The 17,453-nt window shown below is 38.9% G+C and overlaps 1 protein-coding gene across 3 annotated transcripts in view; it reads right to left on the minus strand.

Annotated features, from left to right (window-relative positions):
* LOC150077627 (putative inactive tyrosine-protein kinase Wsck) overlaps window positions 1–17,453 on the minus strand; it is a 359,285-nt gene that overhangs the window by 77,874 nt on the left and 263,958 nt on the right. For all 3 annotated transcript variants that reach the window (XR_016547735.1, XR_016547736.1, XM_090386934.1), the window contains exon 14: window positions 13,065–13,105. Coding sequence is in view for 1 of the 3 variants with exons in the window: in XM_090386934.1 (XP_090243060.1) it covers window positions 13,065–13,105 (41 nt within the window). In the remaining 2 variants the exon portion in view is untranslated. The remainder of the gene's footprint in view (window positions 1–13,064; window positions 13,106–17,453) is intronic.

A 17,453-nucleotide genomic window follows, 5' to 3' on the forward strand; every position in this document is an offset into this window, starting at 1 on the left:
GAGATTCTGCAAATTCCACAAGTCTTTCACCTCTTTCACTGGGAGACTGGTATAATAACTGTCAAGTGTGAGGCAATATCCTTTTCCAAACAGAGGCTTTACAAGAGTCAAAACTACTTGCATAGACATTGGAAGACCAATAAAGTCTGGATACATTTCTGTACCTTTTCCTACATATATGAAAGTCCAAACATAACCACTTTCAGTTTCACACAGCATATAATACTTTATGCCAAACCTTTAGTGCTTCAGTGGCACCCAACTGAGTCTTCCTTTGTACAGCATCAAGCTTTCATCTATTGTTATTTCTCTTTTAGGAACATACACTTCTAAATTTATTTTCTAAGAAGCAATAGACATCTTAAATCTTGTTTAATTTTGGATGAGTGCGTATTTGCATCTTATGACTCATTATCTAGAAATGTAGTTATTGTTTTATCTTTTAATAATGCCTAAGAGCCATCATAGTTCCAAACACTGGTATCTCAAGTAATGGCTTTTTTGACCAGTGCATATATTCCCAGGCTTTTTCACAATACCTTGCAGCATTTTCAGAGCAAAAAATACTCTCAATTCGGCATCACTGGAGTCCAACTAGAATCACGAGTGCCATTTTATTCTGCAAATTTATTAGTCTCAGAGTACAATAGATTGATTAGTTCTTCATCAAAAAATAAAGCAAAACTGTCTATGGGAGTCATTTCATCTGTATTGCTTTTAATGCGCAAACCTGGCTGTGCAGCAAATAGAAATTTTGGAGGTAGCGGGGGAGAGGTCTTTAGTGCAGTCAATTTTGAACCACTGTCTAGCATCTAAAACAAAACCCGAAACAGATTCATTAGAATTGGATTCCCCAGAAGTTTCCAATTCACAATATGAATCATCAGTAATCTTTTCTTCACTACTCATTATACAAATAAATTGAAAAATTCAAGTGAAACGCACAAGCAGTAACCTCCTGCCACAAGCAATAATCGTGAACTAACTACATTCTGACATTGCTGTACAATATAAGTAAAATGAAAGCCAGTTGTCTGTTGCCAGGTTTTTTTATGGCCTTAGCCATAAAAAATCAAATCAAATCAAGTCTGTTGCCAGGCGTAAGAAAATCCTTAGAAATCTCGGGATTTATCTGGTTAATGCAAAATTAGCCAGATAAATGCCTGAGAAAATATGTTTCAGTCCTAAATTTGGAGGTATTATTGTTTGCTTTTATCCTGAGATATCTCATGTAGTTCCAAATAACTTTTAAATAATAACTAAAAACCGAGATATCTCGGGATAATCCATGAAGCTGTTATGCCACAGTCTTTGAACAAGCAGAAACATTTGAAGTAATTGGTATCTGTAAATGGAATGCACACCTTGGTTTCTTGGAAAGTCTCTGGGATAAGCTGCTGTTGCTGGAAACAAGATTCTGTGGTAACTCCTTAGTCCTCTCATTGGCAGATCTAAGATGTTGCAAAAATGATACACTATAAGATAATGTTCCTGTTCAATGGACAGGTACACCCCCCCCACCAGTTCTCTGGAATGAGATTCTGTCTATCCAATTTTTCTATCATTTGTCCCCTTTCATCACGGTTTGAAAATCTCCTCATAGCAGGAGATGGCTATTAAAATTCCACAGAATACATATAGGTTAGCTGTGTGATTAGCTGTAGCTTATCATGTGTAATGGCCGCTTGATGAGCTAGAATAGACCAGAGTAAATATATAAACAAATTAGAGGTGCAGCAAAGTCCATAGTTTTTCAGACTGCTTGGGTCTAGCTTGTTTAGGTGTTTAAATTTTACTGGCTACTAAGTTCAAAAAGTGTAACATCTATGATAGAAGTGATGCAAAGTTTTGAGTTGAAATATCTTAAAGTTTCTCAAAATATATTAATAAATAGGATGTTCTGGATTTGTTGAAACATGATATAGTATTAGTATATTGGCAACATGATGCAAAGCCTATATAGCACCAGAAAAAAAAAAAAAAAAAACCATCAACTTCTCCATTCCTTCTGATAATTTGTCAAAACCTTCATTAAGTTCATTCAAACTATAGCAACATTAGACGTAAGTTTATTTAAACAATTGATTACTCTGTGGCAGAAGACAAATTTCTGCTGTCATGAAGATCCCAGTTTCCAGAGAATGAAATTCATAGAACCCCAGTATTTCTTGATTGGGCTTCTATAAATAAAGTTTCCAAATCTGTATGCAGTATTCAAGAAGTGATTTATACTGTTGTACAAGGAAATGGCTCAACCATCATTACACAACAGGATACCATAGGCTGTAGCACAATTTTTTTCCAATGTGCAAAGATCTTTTTCATATTCCACTACTTCCAATTTGGGAAAAATTCCTGTATATATCATTGACAAGACACCATGAGCTACTCTTGCAGCCCATCTGCACTGCTCAGAAAACTCCATATCTGTCTGCACAATTACCCCCAGGTCCCTTTCATTCTCTACCACTGTCAGTGTAGTACCACAGAGTTGAAACATTGCTCTGGGGTTACTGTTTCCCATATGTAGTACTTTTCATTTGTCAATGTTAAACTTCATTTGCCACCTCTCAACCCATCTGCTCAACCTTTCCAGATCCTGTTGCAGCAGCATAGTGTCAGTAGTGTCCTTAACAACCCTGACAACTTGCATCGTCTGCAAACTTGGAAATTAAGCTTGATATACCATCATCAATATCATTTATAAATACAGAAAACAACAATGGACCAACACTGAACCCTGAGGGACTCCACTAATAACATTAGTCCACGATGGGCAGTGTCCATTTATTACCACTCTGTCTTCTCCCCCCTCAACCATCCCTTTATTCATAGAAGCAATTTGCCTCCAATGTCACATTGCTCCAATTTGTGCAGCAGTCTTCCATGTGCAACAGTATCAAAAGCCTTTCTAAGATCCAAGTATATAATATCAAAGTTATTCCCTGCATCCAGTTCTTTTGTGACTGCATCATAATCAAATTGGTCAGGCAAGACGTTCCATCCAGTTCTTTTGTGACTGTATCATAGTATCCAATCAAATTAGTCAGACAAGACTTCCCCTTAACAAACCCATGCTGTGTCCGAGCTATAACTGAAGTTTTGTCTAGATGATCCTGCAGTGCTTCTTTAATCAATGCCTCCATTAATTTTCCTGGAACAGAAGTTAAACTCACAGGTCTATAATTACTTGTGTCAACCTTTGATCCTCCTTTGTGAATTGGGGTCACATTTGCACATCTCCAGTCCATGGGTACCTCCCCTGAGTCCAGGGAAGCTCTCATAATTATGCTAAGTGTATGCTTACTTCTTTTGCTGCCTCCTATAATATAACCGGATAGATCCCATCCACCCTGGGTGCCTTTTTATGTTTATCCTCAACAATTTCTCATCCACTTTCCTCTCAGTTATTACAAAATCATCTAGCTCACTGCCAGAGTTTATTTCAACTCTGGCATTCCCCTTCGTGAATAACTCCTCATGTGTGAATGTAGATGCAAAATACTCATTTAGTTTGTTAGCCACCTGAGCAGGCTCCTCAACTGTTGAACCATCAATATCCAGTGGACCAATCTGATTCATCCCTTTCCTTCTAGAGTTTACATAGGTAAAGAACACTTTTCTGTTTTCTGTGCATCCTTTACCAAGGATTTCTCTTAATCTGCCTAATCTTCTTTGTGACTTGGTTACAGACCAGCTTATATCTATCATAGGCGTCCATGTCACCCATTTATTTATATGTATTGCATGCATTTTTCTTCTCTGCCATATGTCTGATTAGTTCATCTGACATCCATTTAGGCCTAAACCTTTAACAATATTTTTTTAGTTGGTATGTAAAGCCTAGTAGCTTCCAAGATAAGTTCTTTGAATGCTTCCCATTTTGAATTTGCTGTTGGTAACATCATCAGTTGGTTCCACTGTATAGAATTTACATACTGTCTCAGACCTTGAGATCCTTTGGTCCTTGAGGTTGTCACAGACATTCTCTCAGATATGACAGACAAGCTGTACTTGCAACCTATGAGTCTAAAACACTGATGGAACTAATATTCAGGTAACACTCAAGTCAAGTGGACCCAATTTCGGCGAAGTCGGAACAGTCTGTGACAGCCAAATCCTCTGCTTGAACCTTCACAATGGTGGGACTGTTAGTAATTCTCAGTATAACCTCCATGCACAAGTACACGATGGGTGACCATCGATGTGTGAACCAACGTAAGCAGGGGTCGAGGTATGGCGGCCACACCAATTGGAGGAACGCTGCCCCTCTATGTTACCAGGCAGTACTAGGTGGTAGATGACTCATCAACCAGTGCAATACCACCACTCTGCTTATTGGAGGCTTGAAGTGGTGGAACCCATGTTTAGTCTCTAGAGCTAAGTTCCGGTCAACCCTTCCCATTCTCTTCCATCACGCAGTACGATTGATGACTTTTGAGGTTATGATGAACATCGTGGTGAGATCCAATATTCTTTACATTTCGAGGGTAGAGCTCTAAAACAGTGTTCGCAGGCCGGCCGCTAGTTAGTACACCGGACTGAACCTATTTGTAACTCTCTAGGAGGCTTCCAGATCAGTTAGTGTATAATCTTGCTACTTCTACTCTGCCAGATAGTGACTGGAGGGAGTCCGTGTATGCGGGAAGCATTGTCGAGGCCACGTTATGTCAAGGATGTGGGTATATTCTTACCATGTGTACGCCATATCCAAAAATTTCCTTACCTCATACAGCATGTCCCACCCACTTTTTCTTACTATTGAATACAACATTAATTGTCAAACTAATAGAGCAAGCTTATCTGCGAAAAGATCTAAACCTCCCAAGCACTTCCTAATTCATTTCAAAAATATACGTGGTCTCAATTCTAATCTCAACGATGTCCATTTCCACTTGTAGTCTGCCAAACCCCATGTACTTTTTCTGACAGAATCTCAGTTATCGGTTGATTCAACTACTGCTCATCTCAGATGCCCAAATTATTCGCTGTATGATTCCTTTCGCCTCAAAGGTGGTACTTGTGCATATGTCCGTTCTGATATTCCCTGTCAGAGACATGGCAATTTGGAATCTCCTCTCTTTGATCTTCTCTGGCTTAAAATCTCTCTACCTCATTGTGTCAAATTCATCTGTTGTCTCTACCGTTCTCTCAACTTCACTAATCACTTGGAGCTCTTTGACTTCCTCTCTTTGCAACTTTACTTTCCTAACAGTGAGGTAATTTTCCTTGGTGATTTTAATGTTCACAACTCCAGCCGGCTTCCGTTTTCTAGTCGCACCAACCCATGCTGAGGCTTCCGCAATCACTAATGATCTTGCACAGATTGTTCATTCACCTGCAAGAATACTGGACAATCCTAATCATACAGCCAAACCGCTTGATCTTTTTCTCACAAACAACCCTTCTAAGTACACGGTCGAAGTGAGAGGTCCTTTAGGCACTTCAGATCACAACTTGGTGATTGCCTCTTCTCCAATGGAACCTTTATCTCATGGCTATTCCCAACCTCGGGTTGTTTGGCATTACAAGAATGCAAAATGGAATGACCTGCGAGACTTATTTTCTTCTTTTCCTTGGTCGGATTACTGTTTCAAAAGTTCTGAGATCAACGTTTGCTCAGATCGTGTCAGTGAAATTATTCTTGCAGGAATGGAATCCTTTATTCCACACTCCACTTTAGAATCTCGTCCTTTATCTAAACCTTGGTTTTCCAATAAATGTGCTGAGGCTGTTCAAGAGAAGAATGCTGCAAATCGTAATTGGCTTGTTTCTAATTCTTCAGTTCAGTTTCATTTTCTGCCTACACCAAAGCTCGCAACAATTGTAAAGCAGTTATTAACCAGTCCAAACTAGAGTTTGAACAGCTAAGAGTAGAAAACTTGCTTCTTGCCCTAATGGTAGCCGAGCATTCTGGTCTCTTGCCAAAGCTATTGGCCGCAACTTTTGCCCATCTCTGCTCCCACCTCTGTCCAAACCAGATGGTTCTGTTGTCACTTCAGCCAAGGATAAAGCTGACCTGCCTAGAATCCCATTTTTCTTTCAACTCATGCATTAACGATATTGGTAAAACACCTCCCACTATTCCCAACAAACTCCATTCAATGCCTCCTGGGTCTCCTGCCAAAAGGATTTTGACGAATCTTGATGCTAAGAAACCTCTCCACGTCCCGATGGTATTTCTCCACTTGTTCTCAAAACCTGTGCTCCTGAACTTACTCCTATTCTTTTTTCACTTTCTTTTATTCCAAAGATGTTTTCCTTCTGCTTGGAAATTTGCTCATATCCAGCCAGTTCCTAAAAAGGGTGACAAATCCCTCCCATCCAATTATCGTCCTATTGCAATTGCTTCTACTCTTTCTAAAGTAATGGAGAAATCAATTAACCGCCAACTCTTAAACTACCTCGAAATCTTCCGTCTGATAAACGATCGTCAGTATGGATTCCATCAATGTCGATCCACAGGTGATATTCTGGCTTATGTTACCCATTTATGGACTAATTCAATGGAAAGGTTTGGTGAAACACAAGTAGTTGCTCTTGACATCTCAACGGCTTTTGATCATGTTTGGCATAAAGGTCTTCTAAACAAGCTTCCATCTTATGGTTTGCTAACAGTTTTTAGTAATTGGTTATCTAGTTTTCTCTGATCGCTCACTGAGGGTGATGGTAGATGGCTCTCTGTCTTCTAACTTCTCCACTAATGTCGGTGTCCCCCAAGGTTCAGTTCTTTCCCCCACTCTTTTCCTCTTGTATATTAATGACCTTCCATTGACTGGAAATCCTATCCATAGTTTTGCTGATGATAGCACATTGCATTCCACTTTCCATTTTGAGAAACCTTGTCCTGCTCAATCAGCTTTAACTTCTCGAAAATCTGCTACCAATTCTTTAAATGCCGATCTTCAGGTAAAGTGGGGCAAAGACAACTTAGTTGATTTCAACCCTTCTAAAACTCAGTCTTGTCTTATATCTCGCAAAAAGGATTCTTCTTTTGCTCCTATGCTTATCTTTAGTGACACTCCGATTTCTAGGCAAAATGATATATCTCTTTTGGGGATTACCCTGACTTCAAATCTCTCTCTCTTGGCACAAGCACATTACAAGTATTGCTTCTTCTGTATCTAAAAAACTTGGTTTTTTCTTTTGCTCTCGGCAATTCTTTTCTTTCAAACAGCTGCTCACTCTGTATAAATCGCAAATCCGCCCTGCAATGGAATATTGTTCCCACATCTGAGGTGGTGCCCCCAAAACTTCTCTCAGTCTTCTTGATTCCATTCAGAAGAGGGCAGTTAGGTTAATTAATGACTCATCTCTAACAGAGTCTCTGCACTCGCTGTCTCATAGACATAGTGTTTCTGCTGCATGCATCTTCTACAGATACTTCCATGGGCACTGTTCTTCTGAATTGGCTTTATAATTCCTGCTCTCTCTTTCAAAACAGTCCGAACACGTGCCGCCACCAGCCAACATCCATTTACTGTCAAACTTTAAACTCACAGAACTAACTTTTCATCTTCCTCATTCATTCATTCAACTGCCATTTTCTGGAACCACCTTCCTTAATACGTATTTCCTGAAAATTACAGTCTACAGAAGTTCAAGTCCAATGTCAACAAATATCTTATTTCGTCTTCTCAACCTCCAACCCAAGCACGGTACTAAGTACTATAGGTTTTAACACCTCTCGTGTTTGGGGTTTACATAAAAAAAAAAGATCATTGTAGTCGCCTTTACGAAAGCAAAAACCCTTCCCTTTATTCCTGATGGTAGTTACCTCTTTGAGTAAATCCCACTTCAGCACACTGTGATCACTGCCACCTAGTGGTTGCTTTATCTGCAGATTCGTAATGCATGAAGAATCATTACAGATAATCAGATCAAAAGTATTACTCCCTCTAGTTACCTCCCGAACATGCTGACGTAGAAAACAATGATCCAGTAATTCCACAAAAGCCTTGCTAGTGTGTGAGTGACCAACCCACAAATTCCAGTCAATATCTGGGAAATTAAAATCCTTCATTATAAGACTCTCTGATTTACTGGCCCACTTTATTTCCCTGTACAGTTTCTTATTATACTGATCAGATTCATTAGGCGTATAGCACACTCCTGCTCTCAGTTTTGATCTCCCAATGCTTATGTCACACCAAACTGACTCGACACTGCACTGTCCAGCGATGTCGACTGGCTTCACTTCCTTGGATTTTATGTGTTTTTTAACTAATAGCATAATCCCCTCCTCCCTTTCTATCCATTTTCTTGCCCATTCCATCTGCATGTAAAGACCCTGGTCATACTCTTCACAATCTTCCAGTCTGTAGATTTACTTCCACTCTCATTGTTCCTTTGCTGGCAGATGTAACTTCAGACTCAGCAAAAGCTCTTTTTACACCTCTAACCTCTTTTGATAAGAAGCACGACACCACCCCCACTTCTACCTTTCCTAAATACATTATGCACACCATAATGGAACTTGTCATCCCCAATTCCAAGGTGGCACCATATTTCAGTTAGCCCTATTATGTCATCATTAATTGTCCTAACCAGAAATTCAATTCAGCCATTTTATTTGACAACACACCTGATATTACTGTAAACACAGTTAAGACTAAGTATTCTTCTATAGTTTTTTACTACACTGACACGTCCCCAGAAATTATTTCTTTGGCCTATTTAGGCCTATCTTTCTCATCCTGCTCATTTGAAACCTTGCTACCCTCAAAACATCTTGCCAATATCCGCTTTTGTGGTAACAAACAAGAATTCTTGAGGTGAGTACAAGCATTACTTTGACCCATATCTTCAGATAAATGTGCAACTATATGGGCCACAATGTCCATGGAATTTGTATTATAAATGGATCTCATAGTAACCAATTTTAAGGTAATTAAACTTTAGAAAGATTACAAAATTTAAATGCACAAATATTATAGAAATTAAATAACCAAAATATTACAAAAATGAAACTGTTGACAACTGTCAAAATTATTCCCTAAATCCAGCTTATGAGTGACTATCAAAATGAGTGACAGTTTATTTGGATTTTAGCAAAGCATTTGATTTGCATGGATTTGGATTTTAGAAAAGCATGAGAGGTTACTATATACACTTGAACAGGCTGGGATTACTGGTAAGATTCTAAGATGGATTGCTGGGTGGCTGCAGGGCAGAAGGCAATGGGTTGTGATTAATGGATAATCCCCGTATCTCAGTGACAAAACCCATAAGCAATTCTGACCGTCTGTCTGCACTTGCTCAGAAAACTTCACATCAGACTGCACAATTACTCCCAGGTTCTTTTCATTTTCCACTATCCTTATTGTAGTATCACATATGTTATTTTGGGATTAGTGCTACCCATATTCAGTACATTGCATTTGTCAATGCTAAACTTCAATTGCCATTTCCCAGCCCATTTGACAAATTTTTATAGAACTTGTTGCAGCAGCAGCATATCTTCATTACTGTTGTTAACTACCCTGCCAACCTTTGTATCATCTGCAAACTTAGACATTAACCCTCATATATATCCTCATCAATATCATTTAAAAATACAGAAAACAACAATAGACCTAGCACTGAACCCTGTGGGACTGCCCTAACAACATTAATTCACAAAGAGCAGTGTACAACGATAACCACTATGTTATCTCTCACTCAACCATTGCTTTACCCATGGCAGCAACTCTTCCTTAATGTCACACTGCTCCAATCTGTACAACAGTCTCTTATGTGCAACTGCATCAAAAGCTTTTCTGAAATCTAAGTATAAAATATCAAAATTATTTTTTTGCATTCAGTTCTTTTGTCACCGCATCATAGTATCCAATCAAATTGGTCAGACAAAATCTCCCCTTAACAAATCCATGCCGTGGTGCATTGCTTCTTTAACTAGCGACTCCATTATTTTCTCTGGAACAGACATTAGGCTAACAGGTCTGCAATTACTCATGTCACCCATTGATCTCCCTATATCTTGAAACAGGCCTATGGGGCTGGGAATTTCCATACTATAATAATTAATGATAAACACCAGCCAGGAATTAAACTAAAAATTTACTATACAATGAAATAATATACAATGAAATATGATGCAAATAAAATAAAACACTGATTGAATTATAGTTAAAATATAGTTAAAAACAATAAAATTAATTAAAATAAACTAGGTTAAAAGCGATAAAACAATAAAATCTGGAGCTTTCGGAGAACTGCCGTCTCCTTCTTCAACAGCATACTACCAGTGCTAAAACACATCCTTAAGTAGCCGGTCCATGGCACTCATGCACGTGATCATCAGACACATGATCTACATTCTCCATGCGCGTATCGGAAATGGAAGTGGCTCGGGAGCGTGTCAAACAGAAACGGTCATCCCTTCTGAGGACAACTGCCTCAAACAGGGGGTGTAAACGGATCCCCCTGTCCCTATTAATAGTATTGTGACTGGATGAACCGATTCGCAAGCTCTCGAGCCACTTGCGTTCGCAAAATCCATGGGCGCGGTCGGTAATGACCGCGTCTTCAGGGGAGATCCGATGCTGCTTTTCCCAGAAATGCTCTGCCACAGCAGACCTCGCATAGTTAGCAGTCTTGATAGCGGTCGTGTGTTCCCCCAGACGGTCCTTTAAACGTCGGCCCGTTTCCCCCACATAACACTCCTCAGGAACACTCCTTTACAGGACAGCAACATATATAAAGTTACCCATCGAAATCCGTTAGCTGGTTTGGAGAGACAAGTCAACAACATTATACAGGGATGGCATAAGGCTGGTAAAATAACCAAAGAAGTTTATTGGTCTCTTCATGCCTCAGGTTGTCGATTACCTCGGTTTTATGGCCTCCCAAAGACGCACAAGGTGGGCATTCCGTTGAGACCTATAGTATCATTTGTGGGTAGTCCCACTTATGCTTTATCTGGATTTTTAGCTGGAGTCATCTCTCCTATAGTGGGACGCTCCAGTTTAGTAATCAGAAACAGCAAGGAATTTGTGAACTTTATAAGAAGCCAATCTATAGGTGAAGACGAACTCATGATTTCGTTTGATGTGGTATCCTTGTTCACATGTATCCCCATTGAACATGGGGTGCATTGCGTAAGACCGGCCTTGGAACGAGATGATTGCTTTAGTGCTAGATCTTTACTAAGCATTGATGATATTTGTAAAGGTGTGGAATTTTGCCTCGCAAGCACTACCATGGTGTTTCAAAAAGTTATGTATAAGCAGGTCCATGGCACGGCCATGGGTTCCCCCATCAGTGCCATTGTGGCCAATTTGGCAATGGAGGAACTGGAAACTAGGGTGTTTCATCAGTTGAATTTCCCCATGCGCGAGTGGAGGAGATATGTGGACGATACCTTCACTATTTTAAAAAAGGGAAAGGAAGATGAGGTGCTCAATATGCTCAACAGCTTTTCCACATTTATACAATTTACCGCGGAGGTGGAAAGAGCTGGGTCCCTCCCGTTTCTGGATGTCTTGGTGAGCAGAGATGGATCTAGATTAAAAACAACGATCTATAGAAAGCCTATGTGCCGTGGCCAATTTGTTCATTATAGCTCAGCACAGGCTTGTCATCATAAGAACAGTGTTGCCAGGGCATTGTTGAATAGGGTGGGGACCCACTGTAGTACCCCTGAAGAAAAGGAAATAGAAATTTGCAAAGTCACGGCAGACCTCAGGAAATGTGGATACCCCCAGAGGGTCTTGGACAAATATATTCATAGGGTTGAGTCCAATCGTAGGGAGTGGCCTGCCCCTGTGGCTACTGCATACATTCCTTACTATCCGGGCCTTTCGGAACGTATTGTACGGGCATTGCGGGAGTGCCAGACGCGCTGTGTGCAACTTCCGGGTCGGAGGTTGCACACAGTGATATCCCAAGTTAAAGATCCCGTAGCCCAGGACCATACTAGCAATGTGGTCTACGAGATTAAGTGCCCGGATTGTGAGGAGTGTTATGTGGGGGAAACGGGCCGACGTTTAAAGGACCGTCTGGGGGAACACACGACCGCTATCAAGACTGCTAACTATGCGAGGTCTGCTGTGGCAGAGCATTTCTGGGAAAAGCAGCATCGGATCTCCCCTGAAGACGCGGTCATTACCGACCGCGCCCATGGATTTTGGGAACGCAAGTGGCTCGAGAGCTTGCGAATCGGTTCATCCAGTCACAATACTATTAATAGGGACAGGGGGATCCGTTTACACCCCCTGTTTGAGGCAGTTGTCCTCAGAAGGGATGACCGTTTCTGTTTGACACGCTCCCGAGCCACTTCCATTTCTGATACGCGCATGGAGAATGTAGATCATGTGTCTGATGATCACGTGCATGAGTGCCATGGACCGGCTACTTAAGGATGTGTTTTAGCACTGGTAGTATGCTGTTGAAGAAGGAGACGGCAGTTCTCCGAAAGCTCCAGATTTTATTGTTTTATCGCTTTTAACCTAGTTTATTTTAATTAATTTTATTGTTTTTAACTATATTTTAACTATAATTCAATCAGTGTTTTATTTTATTTGCATCATATTTCATTGTATATTATTTCATTGTATAGTAAATTTTTAGTTTAATTCCTGGCTGGTGTTTATCATTAATTATTATAGTACCATTGATCTCCCCTTTGTGAATTGGGAATACATTCGCACATCTCCAGTCCACAAGGATCTGAATCCAAAGATACTCTCATAATTATGGCTAAGGGTTTGCTTATCTCCTTTGTTACCACCCTTAAAATGATTGAATAGATTCATCCATCCCAGGTGTTTTTTTATGTTTAACTTCAACAATTTGTTTCACTTTCCTCTCAGTTATTACGAAATCATCCAGCTCACTATTACATATGGATAAACTTCTGGCATTCCCTTCCCTAAAGGATTCCTCATCTGTGAATACAGATGTAAAATACAGTTTGTTCTATTAGTTATAGCTATAATAATATTAGGATGTAATACTTTTTAATAATATAATATTACTAAAAAGTTCGACATATAATAATCGGGCAAAATACACAGCCTACATGCATATTGTGAAGTTCAATATTACCGTATACTAGGACTTACCTAATGTGCAAATTTCCCACAAAAGAACACCAAATGACCATCTGAAAAATATTAAACTATCACATATATGCCTTTCATTTATTAATCATTAAAGTTTTGGAGCCTAATGCATCAGTTGCTGCATTTTAAATTACCATAAATTATACAAGATAGAATCACAAATTTCTCAGAGTGAATTTCTTCGAAATAATGATCATAGTTATTTACAGATACCTTTCTTAACATCTAATTTCTTCTTCAAATATACATTGATAACTATTGTCTTTCTTCTGTCATTCAACCATACCTTTATCCAGTAACCTGCTTTTAAGGACATGATGCTCCAGTCATTTATGTGCAACAGTATAAAAGCATTCCTGAAATCCAAATACAATAGAACCCGGATAAGAAATTCCCACATAAGAAGTTTTCCCATGTACTAGGTTTGGTTTCTTAAGTCCCAATTTCAACTCTATATGTTGTGATGTATTATTTTCCCACGTAAGAAGTTTCCCAGTAAAAAGTTTTTCCGCATAAAAAGTTTGTGATAAAGAATACACAGTGTATTATTATAATGACGGTTTTCCACTTAAGAGGTTTTTTAAATATTCAAATTCTTTATTTTTAATATTAAAAAATATTAATATTTTGGTAATTGAACAAGTTATTACTTAGCATCATTTATTTCGTAGTAAGTCACCGAAGTAGGTGAAATGGCATCATTTTTGATATACGTGTATCTCCTATTGTGAATGCCTTCAAAAGTTGCCCTGATATTGCACTACCCCTCCAATAAGCAATGCTTTACAATGGAGCAAACTAATATTACTTATTCTCAGCAGATACCACAACACAGGAACCAAGGGGTGATGGAATCTGCTGAGAATCCACTGGCGAAGTGTTGCTTATTTGAGTTAGTTCAATATCAGGGCAACTCATTGTGAAGGCATTCACAATATGCGATATCACAAAAACGATGCCATTTCATCTACTTTGGCACAAACTTGTTCGATTAGTGAATTTTCGGTAGTCTGAGGCTTTCAGCACTAGATCCTTTTTAGAATAAACATTCTGATATAATGGAAGTGACATATTGCAATTGTTTTCATCTATATCCATAACTGGATAGTGTCAACTACATGAAGCACAGTGATGCACATGCCATTAAGTTCTGATGTTCAACTGTCCAGTTCTGACCAGTTATGATTTACTTAGTAGATTGTTGCTCTGTCTTATTTTAATTGTGACCTTTTAAGGTATGTTGGAACTCCAAAGGAGCTCATCCTTCCAAATTGGTAATGAGTATTTCGTAAGGAGTTTAATGAACAGAATGTTAAGCAATTAGAAATCCTGAGTTTAAAAAATGTTTCCCATAGACAGAGTGAAATATTTATAAATTCTGAAATAGTACTTAAAGATGATCTTTAACTTATGCATGTGTTATCTTTTCATTTTTATTTGTGTAATTAATATTTTCACACCCTTAGGTCACTTTCCCTTCTAAGAAGTCTTCCCGCATAAGAAGTTCTAAACCTTTGGTCCCTTGAAAAACTTCTTATCCGGGTTCTACCATATGATGTCAAAATTATTTTTTTGCATCTGGTTCTTTGTAACTGCAATCAAGATGGTCAGAGAAGAACACCCCCTTAACAAATCCATACTGTGACTGAAAAATAACTGCACTGCTGTCTAGATGGTCCTGCATTACTTTCTTAACCAGTGACTATTATTTTCCATGGATGAGAAGGTAAGAATAACACATCTGTAATTACCTACAGATCTGTGTCACCTTTTGATCACCTATGTGAACTGGGGATGCATTTGCACTTCTCCAGTCCCGTAGGATCTCCCTGAATCCAAAAATACTCTCATAATTATGGCCAAGGGTTTCCTTACTTCCTGTGTTGCCTCCCTTAAACATAATTGATAGATCCCTTCCAGCCCCATGCTCTTTTTTTGTTTAGCTTCAACAGTATCTTTGACTTTCCTACCATTTATATATAAAAAAAATATATTTAATTCTTTGTACAAGTTTGATAAACTTCTCTCTTCTTCCATATAGAATTCTTGATGTGTGAATGTAGATGTAAAATATCTATTCAGTGTGTCATCAAATTTAAGGGAACCAATATGATTAACCCTTTCCTTCTAGTGTTTACATAAGAAAACAAGTCTGAATATTAATAGTGACAAATGATGCAATAAAGCAAGCTTATAGATCATTAGGGGGAAAAAAAAATCTACCTCACCCATCACTTCAAAGAATTTGTCAAGTTTTATCTTGACAAATTTTTATCCAAACTACCCACTTCCACAGCAATAACAGATGGAAGCTTATTACAACAATTAACCACTCCACTGGCTGACGTCAAACTTCTGCACAACTATCCTTCCTCAAATTGAATTTATTCACCCTCACACGTGTTGTCTCAGCAAGAGGAAGAATGCCATCGTTATTGAGTTTACTCAATCCATTCAAGGCCTTAAAAAGCATAGTGAAAAATATAAAAGACCTGGGGGAGGGGTGTTGCACAGTCATTTAAACCTGGCAGCCAGTCTGCACTGCTCTGAGATCTCCTTGAAGGTGATGTCAATCAGATCTCCTTGAAGTCTTGGTGCCTAGTCTCTGCTGCAATGTGCACAACTGAAACCTTTCTTGGTAAGAGCACTCGTTTGTTCTCTTCACCAATTTCTGTGCCCTTTCTCTGCACCTGTTACAGCAGATGAACACCCTTCCTTAAATGAAGCTTCTAGACCTGTATAAAGTACTCAGGATGCAACATAACAATGGCCTTGTACAAAGAGATTATCACCTTATAACTACTAGAAAAGTTCCTGAATATCATTGACAAAACCCCATGAGTTGCCCTGGCAGCCAGTCTGCATTACTCTGAGAACTTCATATGACTGCACAATCACCCCACAGGTCTTTTATATTTTCCACTATGCTGAGTATAAAAACCCACATAGCTGGTATCTTGATCAGGATTAATGCATATCATATGCAGTACTATCTGCATATGGGTGGCATTAATGTATCTTTTTTTAATCTGCAAACTTAGACATTAAGCTTAAGATATCTTCATAAATATCATAAACAATAATGGGCACAGCACTGAACAATGGGGGACTCCACTAATAACATTAGCTTATAAAGAGCAGTGCCCACAGTTAACTACTCAGTCTTTCCCAGTCCACCCCTTTATCCAGAGCAGAAACTTGCCCTTCAACATTGCTCCAGTGTGTACAGCAGCCTAATGTGCAACAGTATCAAAAGACTTCCTGAAATTCAAGCATATGATATCAAAATTATTTTGTCTCTAGTTCTGTTGTTATAGTATCATAATATCCAATCAGATTGGTCATATAGACCTGCCCCTTAATATCATTGACAAAATCCCTTCCAGCCCCATGCTCTTTTTTTGTTTAGTTTTAACAGTATCTTTGACTTTTCTACCGTTTATAAAAAAAAAAAACAAAAACATTTAATTATTTGTACACTGGCATTATACTGCAATCACAGCAATTACACTGCTGTGACTGCAGTATAATTGCATTTCTGTCTAGGAATGCAAGAAGTAATGGTCCTGCATTACTTCTTTAACCAATGACGCTGTTATTTTCTATGGAGTAATTACAGACTTAGTGTTAAGCTAACAGGTCTGTAATTACTCATGTATACTTTTGATACCCCTTTGTAAATTGGGGATACATGTGCAGATCTTCAGTCCACAGGGACCCCACTATATATGGCTAAGGGTTTAATTTGCTTAACTTCCCTGCTGCTCATTGAGTATGCATTCCTTAATACACACTCAATGATCACTGAATTATAACCAATCCATCCATAACTGACTATGCCACATGGTTTACAGTATAAAAAAGCACCCCAGGGGCTCACATCTGGTGAGTATGGGCATGGCACACCGAGGGTCCCGAGCTGGATATCATCATTCTTCTCTCTCTCTCTCTCTCTCTCTCTCTCTCTCTCTCTCAGGGCGGATCAGGAATTTTTTTCTTTTTTTTTTGGCTGGTGCAGTATAAGCCTCAGGCTTCCTTGCACCATACAGCTAATAATAATTATAATAAAAAAGCTGAACAGCTGCCTATGCTAGAGATGTAGTAACTTGCACCTAGTTGCACAATTCACATGTGGGATCTGCTTCTGCCTTTTCAGACAATGCTATATCTAGCCAGATTCCCTCAAAAGCAGCATGTACACTACAGAGTTAGCATGTAACTCTGTAGTGTACCCTTTATATCTGTAGTATACACTTATTCTTTGAATGCACTACTGGATTTATCAGCGATGAGATACCCTAGTCATCCATGTATTATGAAGTCATTTGTCACACAGTTACCTGCCATTGATCCTGTACAATGTATTGAACCCTTTGCTTGCCACAAATA

The sequence above is a fragment of the Mastigoproctus giganteus genome, chromosome 12 (genome assembly GCF_048544385.1).
Source record: "Mastigoproctus giganteus isolate SK-2022 chromosome 12, ASM4854438v1, whole genome shotgun sequence".
In the NCBI taxonomy this organism is placed as follows: Eukaryota; Metazoa; Arthropoda; class Arachnida; order Uropygi; family Thelyphonidae; genus Mastigoproctus; species Mastigoproctus giganteus.